General features: G+C 53.0%; 2 protein-coding genes across 2 annotated transcripts in view; both read right to left on the bottom strand.

Annotated features, from left to right (window-relative positions):
* Positions 1-3,843, bottom strand: part of SREBF2 (sterol regulatory element binding transcription factor 2) — a 59,669-nt gene extending 55,826 nt beyond the window's left edge. The window contains exon 1 of the mRNA XM_059187121.1: positions 3,587-3,843. Coding sequence (XP_059043104.1) covers positions 3,587-3,674 — 88 coding nt within the window. The 5' untranslated portion in view covers positions 3,675-3,843. The remainder of the gene's footprint in view (positions 1-3,586) is intronic.
* A 2,488-nt stretch (positions 3,844-6,331) lies between these two features.
* CCDC134 (coiled-coil domain containing 134) lies at positions 6,332-22,747 on the bottom strand. The gene is made up of 7 exons (XM_059187120.1): positions 22,578-22,747; positions 20,514-20,632; positions 19,567-19,688; positions 19,280-19,364; positions 17,082-17,263; positions 16,727-16,798; positions 6,332-9,386 (listed from the first exon to the last, which is right to left on the bottom strand). The coding sequence occupies exons 2-7, from the start codon at positions 20,614-20,616 to the stop codon at positions 9,261-9,263; spliced, it is 690 nt and encodes a 229-aa protein (XP_059043103.1). The 5' UTR covers positions 20,617-20,632; positions 22,578-22,747; the 3' UTR covers positions 6,332-9,260.
* Between the last annotated feature and the right edge of the window lie 282 nt (positions 22,748-23,029).

Below are 23,029 nucleotides of genomic sequence, written 5' to 3'. Positions count from 1 at the left end.
AGGCTTTAACCCACTGAGCCACCCAGGCGCCCCTAAGCCAACATTTAAAAATGTCGATATATCACATAAAAATCCCAACTTGGGCATCCCTTTAAAAAGAGAGGACAGGGCGCCTGGGTGGCTCAGTGGGTTAGGCCACTGCCTTCGGCTCAGGTCATGATCTCGGGGTCCTGAGATCGAGTCCCGCATCGGGCTCTCTGCTCAGCCGGGAGCCTGCTTCTCTCTCTCTCTCTCTCTCTCTCTGCCTGCCTCTCTGTCTGCTTGTGATCTCTGTCTGTCAAATAAACAAATAAAATCTTTAAAAAAAAAAAAAATAAAAAATAAAAAAATAAAAAGAGAGGACAGATCTCTCCACCAAGAGGCCTCCCTTGCCTACCCCGTCTAAATTAATCTGCCCTGGTTATTCTCTATAATATGGGTTTGTTTGTTTATTTACTTTTTTATTTATTTATCAGAGTGAGAGAGAGAGAGAGAGCAGGAGCAGCAGGCAGAGCAAGAAGCAGACTCCCTGCTGAGCAGGAAGCCTGATGGCAAGGTATCGATCCCAGGACTCTAGGATCATGACCTGAACTGAACACTTAACCAACTGAGCCACTGGGCGTCCCTTTTTTTTTTTTTTTTTTTAAAGATTTTATTTTTTTACTTCACAGACACAGATCACAAGTAGGCAGGCAGAGAGAGAGGGGGGAAGCAGGCACCCTGCTGAGCAGAGAGTCTGATGTGGGGCTGGATCCTAGGACCCTAGGCCCATGACCTGAGCTGAAGGCAGAGGCTTTAACCCACCGAGCCACGCAGGTGCCAATATTTTATTTTCATGTGTCCTGCCGGAAGTGTTCATTTCAGTTATTTGCTCAGCTTGTTTCCTCCCTCAAGAATTTAAGTTCCCTGAGAGAGAAGAGATCGAGTATGTCTTGTTCAAAGCGACCCTCGGCACTCTGTCCATCACACCAAAGAGATGCGCTGAATAAATGAATGCATGTGGCCTCCTTGGACTCACATCCTTGAAGGGCCCTCATGGATTACAGCAAGCATGATGTTGCTCAGTGAAGTACTCTTGCCCTCCTGGACTTCCTGGAGATAGGCATGAGAGCTCCAGGTTGCAAATATCAACCCCTCCTCCTCCTCCTCCACCACCACCACCACCACCACCACCACCACCCCCCACCACCACCCCCACCACACACACAAAGTAAGTGTATGTATTCATATCCAGTCTCTTCCCTATATGACTGGCTCCTAGAAGCAACTGATCCAACCCAACCCCAGGGGCTGTGTCTAGTACAGCTTAGAATCCTCCCTAGCCCAAGGTCACTAAATTCATTCAGGCATTCCACAAATACTTAGTTCTAAGTGCAAGAAACATAGCCGAAGGCAACAGAACGACCGGGCCCTCAGCTGACATCCTGGGGAATGGATGTGTAAGAATACAGGGGTATTTGTAGCTGTAGATCACTGGCCTTCGGTCCACTCAACCCTTCTTGTGCTCCAAGACCCCGATGAAAGGCTACCTCCTTGGAGTCGTCTTCCTGGTGTGGCAGTCTTTACCAAGCTCCTTCAATGTTGACTTTCACTTACTGTAAGCCATTCTGTACTCAGCATTACAGTTTTATTGTTATTGATCTTAAGTTCCATGAGGCCATAAAATTCTCTTTCCTATCTTTCATGTTCCCTACAGCTCAGAGACCAGAGCTGGCACTTGAATGCTTGCTGACCGTTGTAAGACAGGGAGTCATTTTTTTCCCCAGTCTGGTATGGGGACCTGCGAAGCCATTAAACCACTGTGGTCGTTTCCAGAATATATATTTTACTCAGAAATCTACAGGGGAAAGGCTAATACTTAACCATTAGGAAATTTAACACATTACAAATTAAGATAAACAGGAATCAGTTATGGAATGAGAAGGCAAAATGCACAGGAATTTCTTCATGGGAGCTTGCTGATGGGCAGCCTTAGTTAGATGTTCTTACTGGCTAGGTAACCTTGGGTAAGTTAACGAACCATGTTGAACCTCTGTTTCAGGATCTCAAAGGTGATGAGAGCAGTATAACAGACGTTATCTACCTGATGAAACTGTTAAGGACTGGGAACATTAATGTGTAGCAGTGCTTAACACGGTGCCTGCCACATAAATGCTCAAAACATGTTAGCGGCCCTTGTTGAGTTTCAAGAACCTCTCTTCTCCATTTGTTAACACACATCTCTGTATCTAGAAGCACGTAGTGGAAAAATCTGTGGTTAGACCTGGTGCTTCAATAAAGGGTCTTAGCTCACTGCCAGGAAGACCAGAAACAGAAAGCAAGGACAAGCCAAGGGGTTAAATGTCACAGAAGCAGATCCTTTTCAATTAGCTGCTGCCACTTATCTCTTCCCCTGGAAGAGTATCTTCTGCTGCCTCAGTGTCTTCATCTGTACAATGGGGATGGAGCCGCCGTTTCTGCCTGCAGGCCCGTAATGAAATCTTGGACATGGCTGTACTTTATAAACTCAAAAGCGCAATGCACTTGAGTTAGTGGTTTAAGAGCATGGGTTCTCATCTAAGGTGAGTGACCTTAGACAAGCAAACATCTGGCCTCAGTCTTCCATGGGACTGTAGTGAGGAGTAAGTGAAACAGTACAAAGACTATGGGAATCAGAACATCAAAAGAGCCCAGCTCCTGAGAGTTACTATTATGGTTATTAACCTGTTCATTGGACTCCTCACCCCCAAGGATCAGGTGAAAGCCTGATACAGTGACACAAACACTAGCCCAGGAAATGGGCTCTCAAACCAGCTGGTTGACCTTGGGCAAGCAGCTGACCCTCTCCAAACTTTGGGTTCCCATGGTCGCAAAAATGAGAACACTGAAAGGGAGAATCCCTGGACTCCTACCAGCTCTTCCACTTCGCTATAAAGGTCGCCTAAACAAAGGCGACCCGTTCCCCAGCCTGTCCCCCGAAGGGCCACAACTCAAAATTCTCGCTGCTCAATTCCCTTTGCAGCGCGACAGCAGGAGCGCCCGGGTCTCCATCCCGGGGAGAAGCGCCCACACACCGCCGCCACCGCTCGCTTCATCAGCAACTTGCTTCTGCAGCCGCTCCCTGCCCAAAGTTTCCCTGAGCGCCGGGAGACCTGGCCGCGGGTCAACGCTGGGAAGACCAGAGATGAGAGCGCAGAACCTGGGGACCCGGTTTCGGGGATCCCACAGCTGCCCCCGCAGACGGGCCGGGAGTGACAGGTGCGATGCGGAGCTCAAGCGACGGGAGAGCGGGACCCCGAGCGGCGCGTGTAGGCGCGCGAGGGAGGCGGAGGCCGTCCGCTCTCCTCAGGCCGCTCCCTCGGGACACCTGCGACGCCCCCGCCTCAGCGCTCGGATCCCACGACCCCCGCTCTGCTTCCGGACACGCGGCGCCGCAGAACCGAGAGCCGGGCGGGGGCCCAAACCCGGCGCGCTCCAAAGGGATGGGTTCTGCCGGGCCGACCGCGCGTGCTGATTCTTCCCGCGCTAGCCAGGGCCGCGGGGGGTGGGCGCACGCGCACCCGCGCGCCGCCGTAACCCCTTCCTCCCCGCGCGCCCCCGCACTCCCACCCACCCACCCACCACTCACCGTCGATGTCCCCCAGGGTCAGCTCGTCGCCCAGCTCTGTGAGCGTCTCCATGGTCTCCAGACCGCCCAGCTCTCCGCTCTCGTCCATCGCCCGGCTCGGCACGGAGGCCCCCCCAACCGTCCCGCTCAGGGAGATGCGGGGGCGGTGCCGCCGCCACCGCCCATGACACCCGACAGCCTCCTCCCGGTACCGCCTCACCGGCCGGTGCCAGCCGCCGCCATGTTTGCGCCGCGCGGGAGGGGCGGGGCGGGATTCCCCCGCCCCAACCCCACGCCCCCTGCGGCCCCGCCCATAGGTCGCGCGCCCCCTTGTTTGTTGTCAATGGGACCAGGCTCTTCGTGGCCAATCGGCTCGCGAAGCGGCGCGTGGGGTGATGGCGCGTCAGAGATCAGCAGCTTAGATTTGCATAGCGAGGCCCCACCCCTCGCGGGCTCCTAGCAAATGCAAAAAGCCGCCTCTGGGTCCTCAGCCCAACCTTCCTCCCCAGGCTTAAAGGCGCCGCTCACTTTTCCCTTGGGTCTGCCTCTACAAGCTATTCCACCCACCGGCTGGGGGTTGAAGGGTTAACACTCTCCGCCCCCGCTTGCAGGTCGCCCCCGGAGCGAGCTCTGAGCACATTACGTCATCTTCCCAGCTGCTCCCCCGCCCAGTCCGCCTGGGAGAGCGGGTAGAATCAAACCTGGCCCACCAACACTGCGGCCCGGAGGGGTCTGGATCATTCAAGTCGCGTTCCTCGCAAGCCCCTTACTAAGGCAGAAATGGAGGCTGGGCGCGGGCCGCGGACTGCGTTCTACAACCTCCGCGCCTTTGCACCTGTCGCAGCCACGCGCCAACTCCGGCGGCCCTCGCGGAGGGAGCTCAGAAACGCCTGCAGACGTTCAGCAGCAGTGCTAGCGCCCGGGACCACAGGCTCCCCGGGGTGTGACCCGGACAGGAGCGTTTTCACGGTGCCGCAGAGACTCTGACGCGCAGCCCGCCGCCCGCAGATTCCCGCTCCTTCAAGCACCTCCTTGCCCCATCTTGCAGCTGGTCGCGACGTAAACACATGTGCAGACTAACAGGAGTGCACCCTACGGAATAAAAGTATGAGCGCTCAAACAAGTGCGCAAATATTAAGTTCAAAGACGGTCATCACACAGTCCTCCCCGTACCTGGGGCGAGCTGGGAAGCCTCATAACGGAGGATGAACACAGTACATCCACACAGTGGGATACCATGGCATCAGCCAAGATTGGGCACGTAAATGTCTCCCTATGGACAGCTCTCACAGCATACTGTTAAAAAGGAAAAGTAGGTTTCTTAAGAGATTGCTGTTGCTCTGGGTCAAGAGGTGAGCACACAGACCCTGGGGGGCAAACACACAGACCCACCTACGCAGTGTGACCTTGGGCTGCCTACTTAACTGCTCTAAGCCTCAGTTTTGAAATCTCTAAAATGCGGGGAAAATAGGGCCCTCTCAGTTTGGAAGATTAAATGAAATCATTTGCACATTCGTTTCATAGTATTTATTGAACATTTCTGACAGGCAAAAAAGAGGCAATTCCTGCCCTCAGGGAGTTTCCAGTAGTGATGAGAACAGACATTAAACAAATGTGAAAAGCAGACAACAGTACAAGTAATCAAGGGAAAGTACTGGGTGTGAGGCAACTAACAAGGATTCAGACATTTAAGATAAAATCTAAAATTCTTTTTTTTTTTAATCTAAAATTCTTAAGAATCACATGTGGTGTAGCCAGGGCAACAGATGATACGGACAAAGGCCCTGAGGCAGGAGGAGCTGCTGCGGCCAGTGAGCACTTGGCATAAGGCCTAACATATACAGAACGTGCCCATACGCGAGAGCCATGGTAACTGAAAAAACAGTGATCTCTGTATTCACATTAAGGGCTAAAGGGCTAGAGGCCCAACAGCCGAGAGTCCGTCATGATTACTGAGTGGTTGGATTTAGGCTGAATTTTATTTCTTCTTGGTATTTCAGTACTGTTTAAATTACTTCTATAATGAACATGTCTAACATAAGAAAGAACAGTGACTTATTTTTGGGGGAAAAAGGACAATGTTTCTTCACTGTTCACATGCAGACTATACAAATTAGTCTTACCCTGAAATGGAAAACCAGACCCTGCTACTCTGCTTGGGATCAAGCACTGACTTGGGCAGTGCCACCTTCGACAAGTCCTCTCACAGGGCCCCAACACACTGAGAGGTGACTGTCTGCCTGCCTACTGTAACTCACTTCGGTCCGGTGCTCTCCCAACCCAGAGCTTCAATAAGCCACTGCAGAGGGCTGACTGAGCAGCAGGGGGTCAGGTGAGTGGGCACAGCACCTGTCACTCCGCGTTGTCCCCACAGCTCCTCTCTGAACCTGCCCAGGGGCTGCAGTGCTAATAAAATGGCTGGAGGAGAAACAAATGAAGGCTCAGTAGAAACTACAGAAGAGGGGCACCTGGGTGGCTCAGTGGGTTAAAGCCTCTGCCTTTGGCTCAGGTTGTGATCCCAGGGTCCTGGGATCAAGCCCCGCGTCGGGCTCTCTGCTCACCAGGGAGCCTGCTTCCCATCTCTCTCTCTGCCTGCCTCTCTGCCTACCTGGGATCTCTGTCTGTCAAATAAATAAATTTTAAAACCTTTTTTAAAAAAATTATAGAAACTGCAGAAGAAAGCTGACTACACCACACCCATCTTTAGCAAAACACTGGCATTCTCCCTATGGCCCTGGGTCCCAACTCACTGAACATTGCCTCCAGTTGGCACCGTGCCCTGGGTGGGAGAACAGAGTCCAACTCTCAGGGATGGAGCAGCCTTAGACAAGTCACTCCTCAGGACCTGGGTTCTTCACCTGGAAAGGGACGGACCGGGCAACCATATATCCAGAGATCTACCACAGACGGGGAAATCACTACAGGGCAGAGAAGTGAACTTTGAATATGCTTTCTCATTCACTACCTTCGATGCCTCCCTTTTTAGGCCTCTGCTCAGAGTGCCTGTCACTTTCTCCCTCCTCCCCCAATCTTTCAGGATGTAGTTGTCACTTCATCCAGGATTAGGCAAGAATGTGTACCCCACAGTTTGACAGAGAGATTAGGCTTGGGGATGGAAAATAAATTTGCTTTTGGATAAGCTGAAACATGAGGACAGAGTGTTATCAGTGGCAAGAGGGCAAGTACCATCAGCTTTGGGGTCTCAGAAGAGGCAGCTCCCAAAAAGAAAAGAGCAGAGAGGAGAGACTAAGCTTTTAAAAAAAAATGCTTTGGGGGTACCTAGATGGCTCAGTCAGTTTAGCGTCTGCCTTTGGCTCAGGTCATGATCTTGGGGTCCTGGGATGGAGTCCCTGCATCAAAGTCCCTGATCGGTGGGAAGTCTGCTTCTGCTCTGTCCCTCCCTCTGCTCATGCTCTTATGCTCTCTCACAAATAAATAAAATCTTAAAAACAAAAAACAAAAAACCTTCACTTAAGGGGCAGGTGAGGAAAGAGGAAGAATCAGGAAGAGACAGAGCAGACTCAGACTTAGGACAGAGAACCAGGACAGCATGGCAGCCCAGAAGCCTGGAAGGATCACCTCAAAGAGGTTCCAACAACATCTCTCTAGGAGCAGTGACAGGACAGCAGGAGGAAGATGTGGGGCTGGGATAAGGAGGGACAAGGGCTGTGGACCAGGGAGATTTTGCCCGTGGGGTCATCTAGTAATGTCTGGAGACTGCTACTAGCATCTGGTAGGCAGAAGCTAAGAATGCTACTAGTATCCTTCAACACACAGAACACCCATTCTCATATACACAACAAAGAATTATCTGGCCCGAAATGTAAATTGTGCCACTGTTGAAAAACCCTGCCTCTGAGGATACAGGGGGCTCCCAGACCCTCCAGGGGTGCCTCAGATTGGACCTGGAAGCTCAGCAAACAGGAACAATATCCAAGAACACGCTGAAAACACCACTAAAGATGTCATTGTTGCCACCACTGGACACCCCTGGCATTAGTCTAATCTGGTTACTAGAACCAACCCACCCCCTGCCCTACTGCTCCCTCTGGTCACAGTGGCCTCCACCTCCATCAGCACAACTCCCACGCAGGCTGATGCATCTGGTTGATGGCACATTGCCCACAGGACCCAACCCTGGTGCAAGGAAGAAGGACAAGTGCCCTGGGGCCTTTACACCTCTTGACAATGAAGTGGGAAGGCTCTGCCTGCAGTTAAGACTTGAGGCAGAGTTTCCGGAACTAGTAACCACAGTTACTAGTGGCATCAAAGAGAAAGAGAAAGGTAGAGCAGAGTTGTTCCGTTTCTTTCTGTGAAGGTGTCAGATGGGAAAACTTGGGCCCATCTGAGGATGGAGACAAAGGAATTATCCAAGATGGAGAGCCTAGAAGGATAGGGGCGCCAGATGGGACAGAGGTGAAGAGGGGTTAAGATGGGGCCCCTCTCTTTTGTTGTGCCTACAGAGATGCTCAGCAAACCTAAAGGATGATAGAAAAACCATTAGAAAACATCTGTCCCTGAGGAGCTGGGCCGCGGCCTCAGAGAAGCAGTTTAGGGCAGATCAGAGGGTTCAGACATTGTCAAATCCATTTTGCTAATGAAGCCACAGTGCAGAGAAGGGCTGCGCCAGGGTCACTTAGCAAGTATGAGGGGCTGAGACAAACTCCTGTCTCTCTTGGACTCTGTCAGTGCTGGAGGGTTCTGGGATGGTCATGTGTCTCTCCCCTTTTAAGACGCCGACCTAGCTTGGCAAGTCAGAGAGACTGAATTGGAATCCCCACCAGAGCCTCTCCTTCCTCTGCCTGGGAGGGACATGATTAAAGGGCAGCTGCCCATTCAGGGCCTAATTCCCTGCTCTGTGTCCCCTGGTCTCTGCCATGGGGAGCCCTCTGACCAATCCAGCCTGGGGCAGCCCAGCCATGACAAAGCACAGCGTCCTGCAGAGCTACAGCCTGTCGCCCCGACATCCCCTACCCATAGCCCAAGGGCCTCCTAGGGTTGTCAGAGCCAACACATTGATTCTACCCTGCACCTGTTCATGGACTGTCGCCAGTATCTGATGACAGAGATCATGTTGCTCTAAAGTCCCTGGCTAAACCCCGGGATGCTTCTTCATGAAGGACAGTGCTTTGAAGAGTAGAGGAGACCTAAACCAAGCCCCACTGTTTTGCCAGGTCCCTGCCCCATGAAAGGGTTCCCAGCTCCCTGGGGCCCAAACCAGCCTCCATTAGCCCAGAGGATTTGCTGGCTTTTACTTTGTCTTTGCAGAGGGCTGGGACCTGTGCCCGGCAGCTCAGTGCCACGGTGGGACCGGCAGCAGGCACAGCACTTCTACAAGTGGCTCAGAGCCCGAAGCCACTGCCTTCTCATGAAGGGCGGCAGCCAGCTGGCCAGTGGTCCTGACCCAAAGGGAGAGTCCAGCCCGGGATCCTTCCAGCCTCCCCCGGCATCTGGAGATGCTTTGATCTGCAGCATGGCATCCTCTGAAGACCCTGCTGGCACCCTCTCCAGGGAGGCCCCTGGAAGGAAACCCAGCCCTGTGTGGCCCAGTCACTTCTGTTAGGGCGCAGAGCCGGCTCCACGGGGGCTGAGCAAACGCCCCCTCCCCGTTCACACGGGCCAGCTCTCACCACCAGTTGATGCCTCTGTCTCTTCCTCCAGACTGGTCTCCTCCTGAGCCCTGGGCTGCTCCCGGCTATAACTCCGACTGGGATCTTGAGATCCGCGGGCCCTTTCGGATCTCTTTCCGCTTCTCCTCTTTCTTCCTGCGTTTCTCCTCCTCCCTCAGGGCCTTCTGGAAAGGGTCGGTGCTGGAAATGAACTGAGAGAACAGAGCAGTCTGGTTTAGTCTACCAGCAGCGAAGAGTCTGCGCTGAGCCAGGCTGCCATGGGCTTGTGGCAGCAGGAAGATGGCCTAGACACACGCTCTGCCCTCGGGGAGCCCGCAGACAAGGAGACAGTTCAATGAGCCTGGGGAAAGCTGTTCAGAGGGTCTCAAAACATAACCAGGAGCTCCCCAAGCAGACAGGGTGAGCGAAGAAAAGGACATTCCAGGCAGAGGGGCAGGTGCTGAGGTGTGAACCTACATGGGGCTCCTCCTCTCGGGGTGAGGGGGCTGAGAGCCCCCGACAACCACAGACACCCCCTCCCCCGCCACACCCCTGACGGGGGAAGGCAGCCAGCGAGAGCAGGAGACCACAGACGTCCCACTGCTGGGGAACAAGCTGCAGAGAAGCCCAGGCAATGGGAGTACAGCCACAGGAAGCAGCGCGCCAGACATCACACTGGCAGAGCTGGAAAGGGGGTGGAAAAGATGGTAGTGCCCAGGCTCACGGCTTCCGGGGTGCATGGACGGTGGTCCTGGCAAGGAGAGAGGAAGCCAGGGCGAGCCAGGGTGGGAGGAGGACCTCAGTGGAGGGACTCCGCGCTCCGCAGACCCGCTCACCTGAAGCCCCGGCTTCTGTTAGGTGTGTCGGTTACCGCTCGAACCAGCATCTCCATATCTAAAGGCCGCTAGGATGTCCCCGATGTGCCCCAGACTTGCCATGACCCCATCGCCCCAAAACCCAGCCCTCTTCCAGTGTCCCTGTCCTCGCCAACAGCAGGCTTCCGCACCCCCACCTCTCCCCTTCTGCACAGAGTCCTTGGCCAAGGCCCAGCTCATGGTACCTCCTAAGTTTGTCTCAAACTCACCTACTTCTCTCCATCTCTCCTATCGCTAACCCCATCGCCAGAGGATAGAGGCACTGACCAGACAACGTCCGCAAGCTCCCACCTCCACACCAACCCAGCTGCTTCTGTGCCCACGCTGCTCTTGGAGGCAAGGCCCACCCTTCCCCTGGGTGCCAGATCCTCTCCCCCGGCTGACATGCTCCTGGCCCTGCACCACCAGCTCTTCCCGGCTGACATGCTGTCCCCATCAACACGCCTGGTGTCTCCCACCAGACGAAAACTTCCCCCGGAATCCACACCCCCTGCAGCTACTCTCCCACTGGTCTGTGCCCCTTGAAAAGAAAGCCCCTCGAAGGTAGTCGACACTTGCTGTGCCCACCTCCTTGCCTCTCACTCTCTTGAATCTGACCTTTGTCCCGACCACTCCACCAAAACAGCTTGTATTAGGATCTCTGATGGCTACTGGCCATGATCCTAAATGCAGGGGCCGGTTCTTAGGCCTCATGCTTCTCAGCCTTCCAGCAGCTTCTACAAGCTGCTCACTCCCTCTTTGCTACGCTCTCCTCACAGGGTCTCCAGGAAACGATTCTCTCCCGGTTTCTACTCTCACGCTGTCATTCTGGGACTTCTTTGCTGGCTTCTCCCCGTGCTCCCACCTCTACCTGCAGGCACATCCCAGACCTCAGCCCTCCGGTCACTGCTTTATCTGCCCTGGGGTGATGGGACAGGACTTGTGCCGTGGCTCTCTGTACCTTCCTTCACAGCATGACTCGCATTTGTAGCCCGAGCTTCAACCCCCAATCTAGAGTCGAATTTCCAACCGCCTCCTTGACATCTTCATTCAGATGCTCACCAGGTCCAGAAACAAAGATCTGATCTACAATCCAGGCCTCAACCCGGTCCCACCACAGTCTGCCCATTTTAGAAAACAGCACCCCCTTCTTCCAATGTGTGCAGGCTGAAAGTCTTCTAGTCCTTTTTCTTCTTCTTCTTCTTCTTCTTTTTTTTTTAAGATTTTTATTTATTTACTTGACAGACAGAGATCACAAGTAGGCAGAGAGGCAGGCAGAGAGAGGAGGAAGCAGGCTCCCCACTAAACAGAGAGCCTGATGCAGGGCTTGATCCCAGGACCCTGGGATCATGACCTAGGCCAAAGGCAGAGGCTTTAACCCACTGAGCCACCCAGGCGCCCCAGTCTTCTAGTCCTTCTTAATGAGTCTCTCATGCCACATCTGCTTCCTTAGCAAATCTTATTGGCTCTGTCTTCTAAACAACCAGAATCTCGCCACCCTCACTGTTGTCACCCTGGTTTAAGCCACTGTTAACTCCCACATGCACAAGCACAGTAGCCTCATGAGTGTCCCTATTCCCACCCTGGTCCCCTAAACTACTCCCCACACAATAGCCAGGCTGATCCCTTAAAGGGAGTTAGTCAGAGCCCATTACCCCACTCTCCATGTGTCTCAGAGGAAATGCCAAAACCCCTGAGAAGAACCCCCCCCACCGCAAAGGGTCTTGTGATCTGGCCTACTCTGACCTTATCTTCTCACATCCTCCCCTCCCCCAAATATGCTTCTAACTCAGGACCTTTGCACTTGCTGCTCTTTCAGCTTGGAATGTTCTTCCCTCAGACACATGGCTGGCTCCCTCGCCTTGTTCGGGTCTTTTCAGTAAGACCTTCTGTGCCTGAGTCACATGAAGTAGCAATTATATCTCCACGGACCTTATCCCTGAATCCTTACCCATATTCCCCTGCTTTTTTTTCACCACCTACTATATTATATGTTCTTTATTGACTCTGTCCCAGGAGAGCAGGGCTAGTCGGTGGCTTCTTTAGTGGCTGGGATTTAGGAGATGCTCACGGAATGATAAATGCATGTGCTAGGCCTCTGAGCCTCGGTGCAACTAACTAGTCCCTCTGCCTGGAAGGTCCTCCCCAGGCTGGTCCACCCCTCAAGTCTTATTTATCCCAGAGTCTTATTTATCTCCACCGCCCACCTGCTGCAGCAGGGTCAGGTTCCCTGTTAGCGGTTCCACAGCTCACCATGCCTCCCTCCTCCCCTAGTGTGGTGATCACGCAAGATCAGGACGGTTTCCCTGCTGCCTTCCCCAACAGACCATAAGCACAGGAAGAGCAGGGAGAGGGCCAGCCCTGTCTGGACAGGGGCAGCGGGGTTGTTCAGTGACAGGTATGTGAGCAGCAGGCGAGGATTCCCACAGTACTCCCTGGCATGGCAAGTGCATGCGGGGAGCTGCTGCTGCTGGGACAGGTCCACACTGGAGGCCAAACAGTGAGTCAAAGCTTGAGACCGTCCCCAGCCAATGACAAGTAAGGCACAGATGTTGCTGCTATGCTTATCTCCAAGCAGAGCACACTAGGACATCTACCCTAGAACCCGTTCCCTCTGGTTCATGGTCTCACCCTCCTCCTGTGCCAGAGGCATTCATGACCTACAGGGCAAGGAGAGCTAGTGTCACAGCTATAAGGCTTCTCTGTGGGTGCCCCTCCCTGGGAAAGGCAATCTGCCATGACCTTGAGTGTCCCTGCATATTCTTGCTGGGTATGCCCTGACTGTTCTTACATCGGCCATTTATCAGGGTGGCCATGGAAGCAGGCAAGCTCGAGGGACGTTACGTGACAGGGTCATAGCAGCAACCCTGGTAGGGAAACCTCCATCCCCCATTCTGCTGCCTGAAGCAAAGCCACTAGTTCAAGGGGGCCCTTGACTCAAAGGTTCCCCTAAATAGTCATGCTGGGTCCACTGATCGTTCACCTAAATTAAGAGCTAATGGTGCCATCCAGAAGAGTTAACATAGCCGGCCTCACTGCTAGTCTTCAAAAGGACTGCTTCTAAGCTGGGATCTTGGCTAGTGTTTGGAAACCTGGATTTGGTGGGGGAGGCTCCCACTGCCCTAATTAATGAGTGGCGCACTGAGCCTACTTTGTAAACAATGTGGTTTATGCTGACACCTGCTTTCCTCCTGGGAGTTCGGAATGTACTGGGCAGAGGGTGCTTAAGGGACCAGCTCCCAATAAAAACTCTGGGCACGGAGTCTTTTTTATTTTTTCTTTAAAGACTTTATTTATTTATTTGAAAGAGAGAGAACACAAGCAGGGGGAGCAGCAGAGGGAGAGGGAGAAGCTCCTTGCTCCCTGCTGAGCAAGGAGCCCGACACCGGGCTCAATCCCAGGACCTTGGAATCATGACCTGAGCCAAACACAGATGCTTAAACGACTGAACCACCCAGGCACCCTGAGCTGAGTCTTTAATGAGCCTCCCTGACAGGCAATTTCTCACGTGTCACACGTATGCTCCTGGGGAACTCCACTGGGAGAGGGCTCATGCAGGTCGGCACCTGGTTTCCCTCAAACTTCACCCTATGAGTCTTCTCCCTCTCCCGATTTTGTGCTGTATCCTTTTGCTGTAATAAATTACAGCCACAAGCACAACCACACACTCAGTCCTCATCAAACTTGGGGATGCTTTCAGGAACCCCAGACACTGGTGTCTACTGGCCATCCAGTCCCAGTGACAATGCTGGAAGACTAAATGCCATCAGGGCCAGTCAGATATTGATCCAAACGTGAAGCCACCACCCTCGCTTAGATGGCACTCTGAACACCACGCACAGTGTATTTCTACCGACTGTCATTAGCGTCCTAGTCATCTGGCCTGCCACTTAGAAGACAACAGACGGGCAGATCAACCATTCCTCTCTGGGACCACAAACCATGGAAACAAACTGTGGTGGACGGTTTAACAGTCCAGCTCAGTTGGTCAGTTGTCCATCCTAAGGCCCACTCTCTGATGAGACCAACCAGAATCAAAACACTGAGCAAGACTCCGCTGCCCAGTTTTACTGGATTGTGCCAGAAGCGGCAGCAAACCTGCCGCTGTGGACGGGCACAGGGCAGGGGGCTCCATAGTTCTGGCTTTACTACCTAGAGGAGCTGGTTGGGATAGCAGGTCCTGAGATCATTAGGATAACGACCATTCGGTTGAGTATGCTCCCTCCAAGTACCTCTATGGTGGCCCATGTGGCCCAAGATGGAAGATACAATGTGTTTCTGATTGTTTTGTAAAAATGCCCTTGTCCCATTCATAGCTGACCCTTCTGAATAAAACAAAGGTCCAGGTGAGAGTAGCAGATGACTGGAGAAAAAGTGAAATTACAGGTCCTAGGAAGTGACATCCTGACCTTGTGGCAGCAATTAAGATTAGCATCTGGGGAGGGAACAATTACTCCTCTTGGTCTCTTAGATCCAGCACCACCACCTGGCAAACAACCCTAGGGTCTGCCCAAGCTGAGGGGCAGCTGCAGCTGACAATCTAATCAGCTGTTGGGTGTCTCACTCTCAACCCTGTGACAGGAAAACTCACAGGGACATGGTCAGTAGTGAACTACTCTAATGCGCCTGCCTGATGCCATCAAAGGCAACTCCCAAAGGGACCCTGTGCAGACATACTCAGCAGCACAGCCTGTTTGAATCTGACAGATACACATGCATCTGCTTCTCCTGACGCCTGAGTGACCTTCCATTATGCCAATAGGGCAACTGAGGCTGCAGCTCCATAGGGACGTTGCCCTCAGGGCTCAGGCCAATAATATAATGGTGACTCAAATCAAGTAGTAACGTGTGGGAGACAGTGGGCCATGAAATGTCTCTTTACTGGGGCACTTGGGTGGCTCAGTTGGTTAAGGAACCAACTCTCGATTTCGGCTCAGGACATGATCTCAAGGGTGTGAGATGGAGCCCAAAGCCCCAAGTCAGGCTCCATGCTGGGTGTGGAGCCTCCTCAAGATTTTCTCTCTCTCTCGGGGCGCCTGGGTGGCTCAGTGGGTTAAGCTCCTGCCCTCAGCTCAAGTCATGATCTCAGGGTCCTGGGATCGAGCCCTGCATAGGTCTCTCTGCTCAGCGGAGAGCCTGCTTCCCCCTCTCTCTCTGGCTGCCTCTCTGCCTACTTGTAATCTCTGTCAAAAAAATAAATAAATAAAATCTTAAAAAAAAAAAAAAAAGATTCTCTCTCTCCCTCTGCCCACCCCGCCCCCTACCCACTAGCACAAGCATGTACACACACTCTAAAATAAAAAAAAAAAGAATGTCCCTTTTCTGGGGACAAGGATTGCTCTGGGTCCATCTACTGCTCCCTGTAATTACTGACAATAACATCAAAGATCAGCAGGTCAGTCTAAACTCTTGCATGGATGGTAATGGGTAACTGACTCGTCTCAGACCACATTCTGATTATCTAAGATAAGACCTACTGGCCCGCGCAGGACTTATCATAGCTGGCTGAGTCTGTGACGCTGGGGGCTTGAGATCAACACAGCAGGCTGGCTTCATCCCGCTGCTTAGTGTCCTGCTGATGGCAGCTTTAATCCAATGGCCGTACGCGACAAACTGAACATATGTGATGCTAGCCTCTACCTACGAGATCAATCAGAACTGAACCGCATGTTCATGCGGAAATTTAAGTTAAGCCAAGAGGGCTGTGGGGTGAACTATGGGGGAGGCAATCGACCAAGGCCCTGAGCATCCCTGCATATTCTCACCGGGTTCCCCAAGAAAGCAGAGCCCTGATCACTCTGTCTGGGCCTTCTGTCAGGACGGCTTGCAGAGAACAACCTGGAAGGGTGACATGATGACTTCCCCCAAAGAGCAGGTCTGCTTCTATTCATTCTGAAGGCCGTGGCCGTGAATATCCCAAACTTAGTATTCTTCAGCTTCATGCAAACCCACCGCAGCATGGTATCTGCCTGGGCTCCTGGGTCATCCCTGGGTGACTTGGGGAACAAGGGGAGCCCACATGACCAGGCCAACAGTCTACATATTGCTTTTGCTGCAATGAACTCTGATGTCTCTGACCCGTCAGCATCCATGAAGCAGGAGCCGCTAAAGTCCTAGACCCTCATGGACCCTGACACTCCGCCCTGTACCAGAGGAGAGCCTATGATTTAACAAGTCCAGTCCTCCAGCCTTTCCTGCCCCTGCTGCCCTGCCCTGTCACCTCTGATTTCCTCTCCCTGCTATGTGTCCCCATCTGTGACCCTACCCTGCAGCCTGCAGCCCTCGGAGCCCACCTCAGCTCCCTAGGATGAAAGCATATGCAGAAATGTGAGACAGAAGCCAGGCTGAGCACTCAGAGGCTCAAGGGCAGAGAAACAGGGCCTGACCTCCCTGGTGTCCACCTGATGTTAGATGCCTAGTGTACACAGGGATGGTGCATTCACAGCTTCTGACTGCCCCCTCACAGCTGGGGTCCGTACCCCATGAAAAGACAGGGAGCCTGAGGCTAGGACAGGGGCAGCAGCTTGCCCAAAGGTACCAAGGAACGAGTGATGGTACGTGCATCCAGACCCAAACAAGTCTGGCTCCAAGTCGAAAGCCCTCGTGCTCCACTCAAGGTGCCCCAGCCCCTACATGACCTGGCTGCCCATGACCCCGCAGAGGCAGAGTAGACACAGCCATCCGTTCCAGCAGCTTACCTCTGGGCGGTCTACTTTAAATGGGTTCTGGAAGTCAGAGTCTTTCTCGCTGATCCCCAGCTCCTGGGCCATCTGTGGATGAGGAAGAGTTAGTCATCCTCTGCCTTCTCCTGACTCCTTATCCACGGCCACTCCCTCCACGGTGGGACCCAGGCCCAAGGCTGAGGCAGATGTGGAACAGACCCAGGTCAGCACAGAACCCCTTGAGACGGGATCTCAGGGTGCCCTGAGCCTCATCACAGAAACCACAACCTGGGGCTGACAAAGGAGCGCCACTGAAGGCAGAGATGCGAGGTTCGTGGTACACCACCAGGCAGAGGGCCCCCGCACCTCCTCTGCTGCAGCCAGTCCTTACCAGGCTAAGGATGGGCGCATGGGGGCCCTGGTCAAACACGCCCGACTGGTTGCAGAAGCTGATGCCCCAGCGGATGAGGAGGTTCCAGTTGGAATTGTGGTCAAAGTAGTGGTGCACAATCCTCGGGAAGCGCAGCACCACGTCACCGAAGAAGGCCGTGTTCTCCACTACTTGCGAGAAAGCTGGCGAGAGGATACTGATGAGTGGCCTGGGCAGATGTCCTTCTCCTGCCTGCCTGGCCACCCCAGCCACCCCTCAGGGAACCGAAGCCCACTAAGCCTACTCATCAGAGAAGGGAACTGTGCCCGCTCTCTGCAGGGGCTGACCACATGTGCAATACCTGCTAAAGGCTTTATGTCCACCAGTGACCACTAGGTCACTGAACCCTCAACACTACCTCCAGGGAGATGTGGCTGCTGTTCCCTCTGTACAGACAGGAAACTGAGGCTCAGATGGTGGGTGAGTGGCAAAGGTGGGCTGCAAACCCAGGTCTGACTCCAAGGGCCATGCTCTGTCCCCTGTATCTCATTTGTGGTAGGGACCAGAGAGGTGGGTGCCATTTTGCACATGAAGACCCATGTGTCATGTGGGGCGTGGCTGGGTCTGACTTCCCCAACTTGACCTCCAGATACCCAGAGCCAGGCCCCAGTGTTAACACAACTACACTGCATGTGAAGGGCAGGTCTGTTAGGATCACTGGGGAGCACAGGAGGGGCTTTTTGCTCTTTTTTAAAAATCTTTCCAATTTTATATTATTTTTATTTTTTAAAAAGGTTTTTATTTATTTATTTATTTGAGAGTGAGTGTGAGAGAGAGAGAGAGCATGCATGCAAATGAGCTCAGGGTACAGGCAGAGGGAGGAGAAGCAGACTCCCCACTCACTGAGCAGGGAGCCCGAGGCAGGACTCAATCCCAGCACCCTGAGGTCATGACCTGGGCCCAAGGCAGATGCTTAACCATCTAAGCCACCTAGGCACCCCTTTATTTTATTCCAAATGCCTCCTGAGATGTATACTAAAATAACTTTAGACTTCCATCACAAAATTCCTTGACTTGGTTTCCCCTAATGTCATCATCTTACGTAACCATTGTACAGCTATCTAAACAAGGGAATTAACATCGATACTAATCATTAGACCTTATCTGAATTTCACCAGTTTTCCCACTAACGTCCTTCCTCTGGTCAACAGTTCAGACTAAGTCAGTGTGTCCGTAGTGGTCGTGGCGGGAGGTCCCCCCCACCTAGGCTACCATGAAATGGAACACTCCCAGCCCCACTGAAGTTCCTGTTTGAGCCATCCCTGCAGATAAGGCCCAGGCAAGTCTCCCAGCATCAGCCAGGACACACAGAGAGACAAGCAGACTCCTCCAAAGATATGCCAGGTTGGGTCCAAGTCTGGTAAACAGAAACCTCTGGGTTTCAGAACAGCCTTAAATCTCAAAGAACTCAGGAGTTAGCTTAGGTTACAGGTTTGTAAGAGCAAACCCCTTGTTCTCTTTTTATCTGGAAAACGGGGGCTATAGTACCTTCCTCAGAGTTAGAGTGGAGACCCGAGGTGGTGTTTGTAGAGTGCCCCCCATCTGATATATAAATGCTATTTCCATTCTCTCTCAGACAGTGTAATCTAACAAGTTTGATTGTTAGACTATGATCGGTTAACACGGGGAGGAGGAATTACCCCAGGAGAAGAATTCTTAGAAGAGTGGATGAAGGGACACAGGACATTATTTTACTTATCTATTCTTCCCATCCTGTCTCAAAAAGGATTTAAGGGGGTTGAGGCTTTCAAACAGCAGTAAAGAGCACTCTGAATTGCCCCCACTGGCCATTCTCTTCAATAGAATTTAGGTTTTTTTCTCCTATAAACGGGAACAACCCTTGCCTTCTCTACCGCAAGGGTCAGGATGGTAGAAAAGGCAAGAATCCCTAAGGTGGGGTCATAGGCAGAGGCTTCTCCCTGTTTCGCTTGCCCCCAGCACAGGACAGTACAAAGAACTATATCCAGAAACTGGCTCTGAAGCCCAGAAATGACCAGAGAAATATGGTTTAATTATCCATATACCCAAGGGGACCCCTTGGAAGGTGTTCTAAGCGGATACTTCCAGAGAAAAAAAGCGTTGAGAATAGGAGGGAAGGAGTAGCTAGGGAAGGTCAAGGTGGTGGGGAGGAGCGGGGAGTAAGATTGGGAAGACCATACCATCCTTCAGTTTCTCGTCCTGGGGGAAGGGCCCATCTGGGAGCACATCTGCAGCAATGAGCACTGTCCGCGAGTCCTCCAGCACCTGAGGGAACCCCACCCAGGCTGAGTGGCTTGGCAGAGCCCTTCACAGATGGCCCTATTTATTTAAACCCTATTTAAAATCTTTTGTGCATACAGTCCCCCTTCACTGAACACCAGGCCCTTAGGGAGCTCCTACCCATCCTTCAGTGCCCAGATCAAAGAAAGACTGAGCCTGCCGCGAGCTGCCCCACGCCCACACGCACCTTAAAGAGCCCCTTGAGCATGACGTCAAGAATCTTGTACTGCTGATGGACATCGTTTAGCTGCGCCAGGTTTTTTAGTGCCAACAGCTGTTCTCGCCGTTTCACCTCAAACATCTTCTTGTCTGAGCAGCATGAAGTTAAGGGCTGGCACCCATACTCCTGCCTGGACAATCCAGCGGTCCCAGTCCAGAGGGCCCATTCCCGACCGGAAAGTGTCTGCAAGGGCCGGAGATGCCCACGGCTGAGATACCCCCCTTGTCCCCCACCACCAGGGAAGAGACAAACTGAGAGGCATAGGCATCCATTTCATGTAAGATTCTATATCCGACACCCTGAACCCAACCCTTGCCACCTGGCTCCCTGCCAACCTGCCACCTGCTGCAACCATTCACTATTTCCAGAACCTCCTCTCTGCTTACACTGTACATTTCACCTGGGATGCCACCACCCCCCACCCCTCCATGAGTTTGTACTCTCAAGACCCAGTTCAAAAGCCACACCACCATGTTTCTCCCTGACCCTCTTCCCCAACCATGGTTCATAAAACTGCTGAATGAAGAGAAGAGCATGAGGTCTGTGAGTTCCTCAAAGCCACGGACTGACCGGTCCTGACTCTTCTTTGTGTCTCTGAGTCTGGCCCCAGACAAGGTAGCTGAGGATGCCAGGGCCTAAGTCTCCACCTAGAGTCTCCCCCATAAGATGCAAAGCACACGCACAATCCTCAGAACAAGTACGCCTTGTCTTTTCCATTCAATATACAGGGAAACTGAGGCTTAGAAGAGAACTGACTCGATCAAGTGTTGGTTAGAATACCTCACCTTTTCTTCCATTCCCATAGACTGGGTCTGCTCCAACCCTGAAATCCAAGCGGTTGTGGGTCCAGAAAGACTGTTTATAGACAACTTCAGAAACAGCTTATTAACACCACCTCCCATGGCAAAGGATACAGATTTCCAGGCTCGGGTCCAGGGAGGTCTTCAGAGTTCCTGTGACTCCTGTCCCAGACAACAGCAGGACAAAGAGGAAGGCCAGGAACTGAAGAAGATCCATATTCAAGATCCTAGGACTAGGAAAGTAACCCAGAGAGGGGTGAGATCCAGAGCTTGGTTTTATAAAATAAAGCACACGCGCAATCCTCAGAACAAGTACGCCTTGTCTTTTCCATTCAATATACAGGGAAACTGAGGTTTAGAAGAGAACTGACTCGATCAAGTGTTGGTTAGAACACCTCACCTTTTCTTCCATTCCCATAGACTGGGTCTGCTCCAACCCTGAAATCCAAGCGGTTGTGGGTCCAGAAAGACTGTTTATAGACAACTATAAAGAGTGCAGGTGAACAGCAGCTTCCCGACATGCCATGGCCTCCAGATACCAGGAACCCAGCTTTGGGAACTCCTGGAACACTAGTCTCAGCCAGGGGCCTGTGACCACCAGACACTCCATGAACACTGTGGGATGGTAGGAGGGATATACAGATAATATTAGCAACATAGGAACGCTTAGGGCACAGGGTCAGTGTCTAGAGCTCTGGGCTGGAGCCCTGGCTCAGCCTCTGACTGTGGGCCCTGGGGCAAATTGCTCATCCTGAGCCTCAGCTTTTTCACCTGTAAAACAGAGGTTTCTCCCTACTGTAGGGAGAAAGGACTGGGTGAGGCATTGTGCCTGGGGAAGGGGGGTCTGGTCATTATCATTCCCTTTCAATACACCCCATCCTGGGCCCCAGGAAGATGTCCAGTTACAGAAGCCCAGGCAGTCAGGGGAGATGTGAAAACTTTCAGTTTCCCTCCCTCTCTGACTTCTGTCATCAGAGCAGAAAGGGGCCACCTGGTTGGCTCTGTCAGTGGGCATGCAACTCTTGATCTTGAGGTTGTAAGTTCGAGCCCCACACTGGGTGTAGAGATTACTTAAAAATAAATCCTTAAAAAAAAAAAAAAAGAATGGAAGAAGGGATTTGGGGCAGGAAAGGAGGGTGCACAGTCTTGGGTAATAAGGCTGCCTGCCACTCACTCACTGTGGAACCACAGGCACCACAAGCCACACCTGTTCCTACTCAAGCACTATTCCCTAATTAATTTTTAAATTCCACATTCAAGGCACTGTTTGAGACCTGGGAATACACTGGTGTCTAAGACAAACAAAAATCACTGCATTCATCGTCCTTGTGTCCCCAGTAAGGGAAAGGGACAATCAATAAACCTGTAAAACAAGCACAAAAGGATAAGGGAGCTGACAGGGTGGAATATGAAACACAGTGGTCAGGTGACAGCTGCCCAATTTTACCAATGTGGAAACCAAGACACAGAAAAGTGAGGTGATTGTCCAAAGACACTCAGCTATTCCCAGGCTAATGAGATTCTAGATAAGCAAAGGCTACCTCAAAGCTGCCACCGTACTAGCAGGACACCTGCTCCAGGGGAAAGACGCTCAGTGATTGACAGAGCCTGCAGAGGTCATTCAGAGAACCGTCCTGGTGCCTGAGGATGAGACAACTGAAGCTTCCAGGACGGGAAGGAGTAGTCCAAGTTCGCCCAGGACCACCTGCCCTCCAACGTCACGCTCTAGACTCAAGAGAACGACCCGGGCGGGCTAGGGCAGAACTTAAAGCCAGGGGGAATCAGACAGCTGGTAACGACCGCAGCAGGAGAGAAGCGGGAAAGGGAAACCGAAAAAGCAGACGGCGTGGAGGCGGATCCTGCTTTATCTACTGTACTCCCACTGACCCTGCCTCTCAATCCCGCTCCCCGCCCCGTGCGTTCCCAGCGCTCTTCCCGGCTGGGTACGAGGCTCTGAACCCATTCTGTGAGGGGGACATGGCGGTAGTGGGCTCGCGGACCCGGCTTGCTGACCCGAGCCTTTGGGGCTCCCAGAGGAGTCAACGAGTCCTTCCGACGAGAAGACTCCGGAGCCGAGAATCTCATCCGCTAGCCCCAGCAGCAGGTTCGGGGGCCCTTGGCCCCTGCCCCCCAGCCCCACTAGGAGCCCGCCCTCCCTGGACCTCCGGCCCCACCTACCAGGCAGGTCAGTGCGGTCAGAGGCGTGCGGATAGGACGTCGGTGTGCAGCCCGGCTCCGGGGTCCACGGGGCGAACAGCAGAGGCGCGGAAGCTCACACTAGGCGCCAGCAGCAGCGCAGGAACCTGCGAGCGCGCCCCCGCCAATGAGCGCGGGCCGCGACGGCCGCTCCGCTGACCTCACTTCCGGCCCCGCCCCGCCCCCAGCGCGGCAAACCCGAGTCTTGTCCCGCCCACCTTGTGACCGGGGCGCGACTGTCGCTCTGTCACGGTCAGATTGGAGGAAGTTAAGCCTGCGTGGGGTCTGGGCCCGAGTCAAAGGGCGCGTCAGCGGACCGGGGCCCTGACCGAAACTTTTCATAAGCTGACAGTATCTTTTAAACTGTAGTTGACGCAACCAGTTTGGTGGGTCCACTAGCACTGTTTTGTTTTGGTTTTTTTAAGACATCTGCA

Source organism: Mustela lutreola, chromosome 8 (genome assembly GCF_030435805.1).
Source record: "Mustela lutreola isolate mMusLut2 chromosome 8, mMusLut2.pri, whole genome shotgun sequence".
Taxonomy (NCBI): Eukaryota; Metazoa; Chordata; class Mammalia; order Carnivora; family Mustelidae; genus Mustela; species Mustela lutreola.
This window is presented reverse-complemented; position numbering and strand designations above follow the sequence as displayed.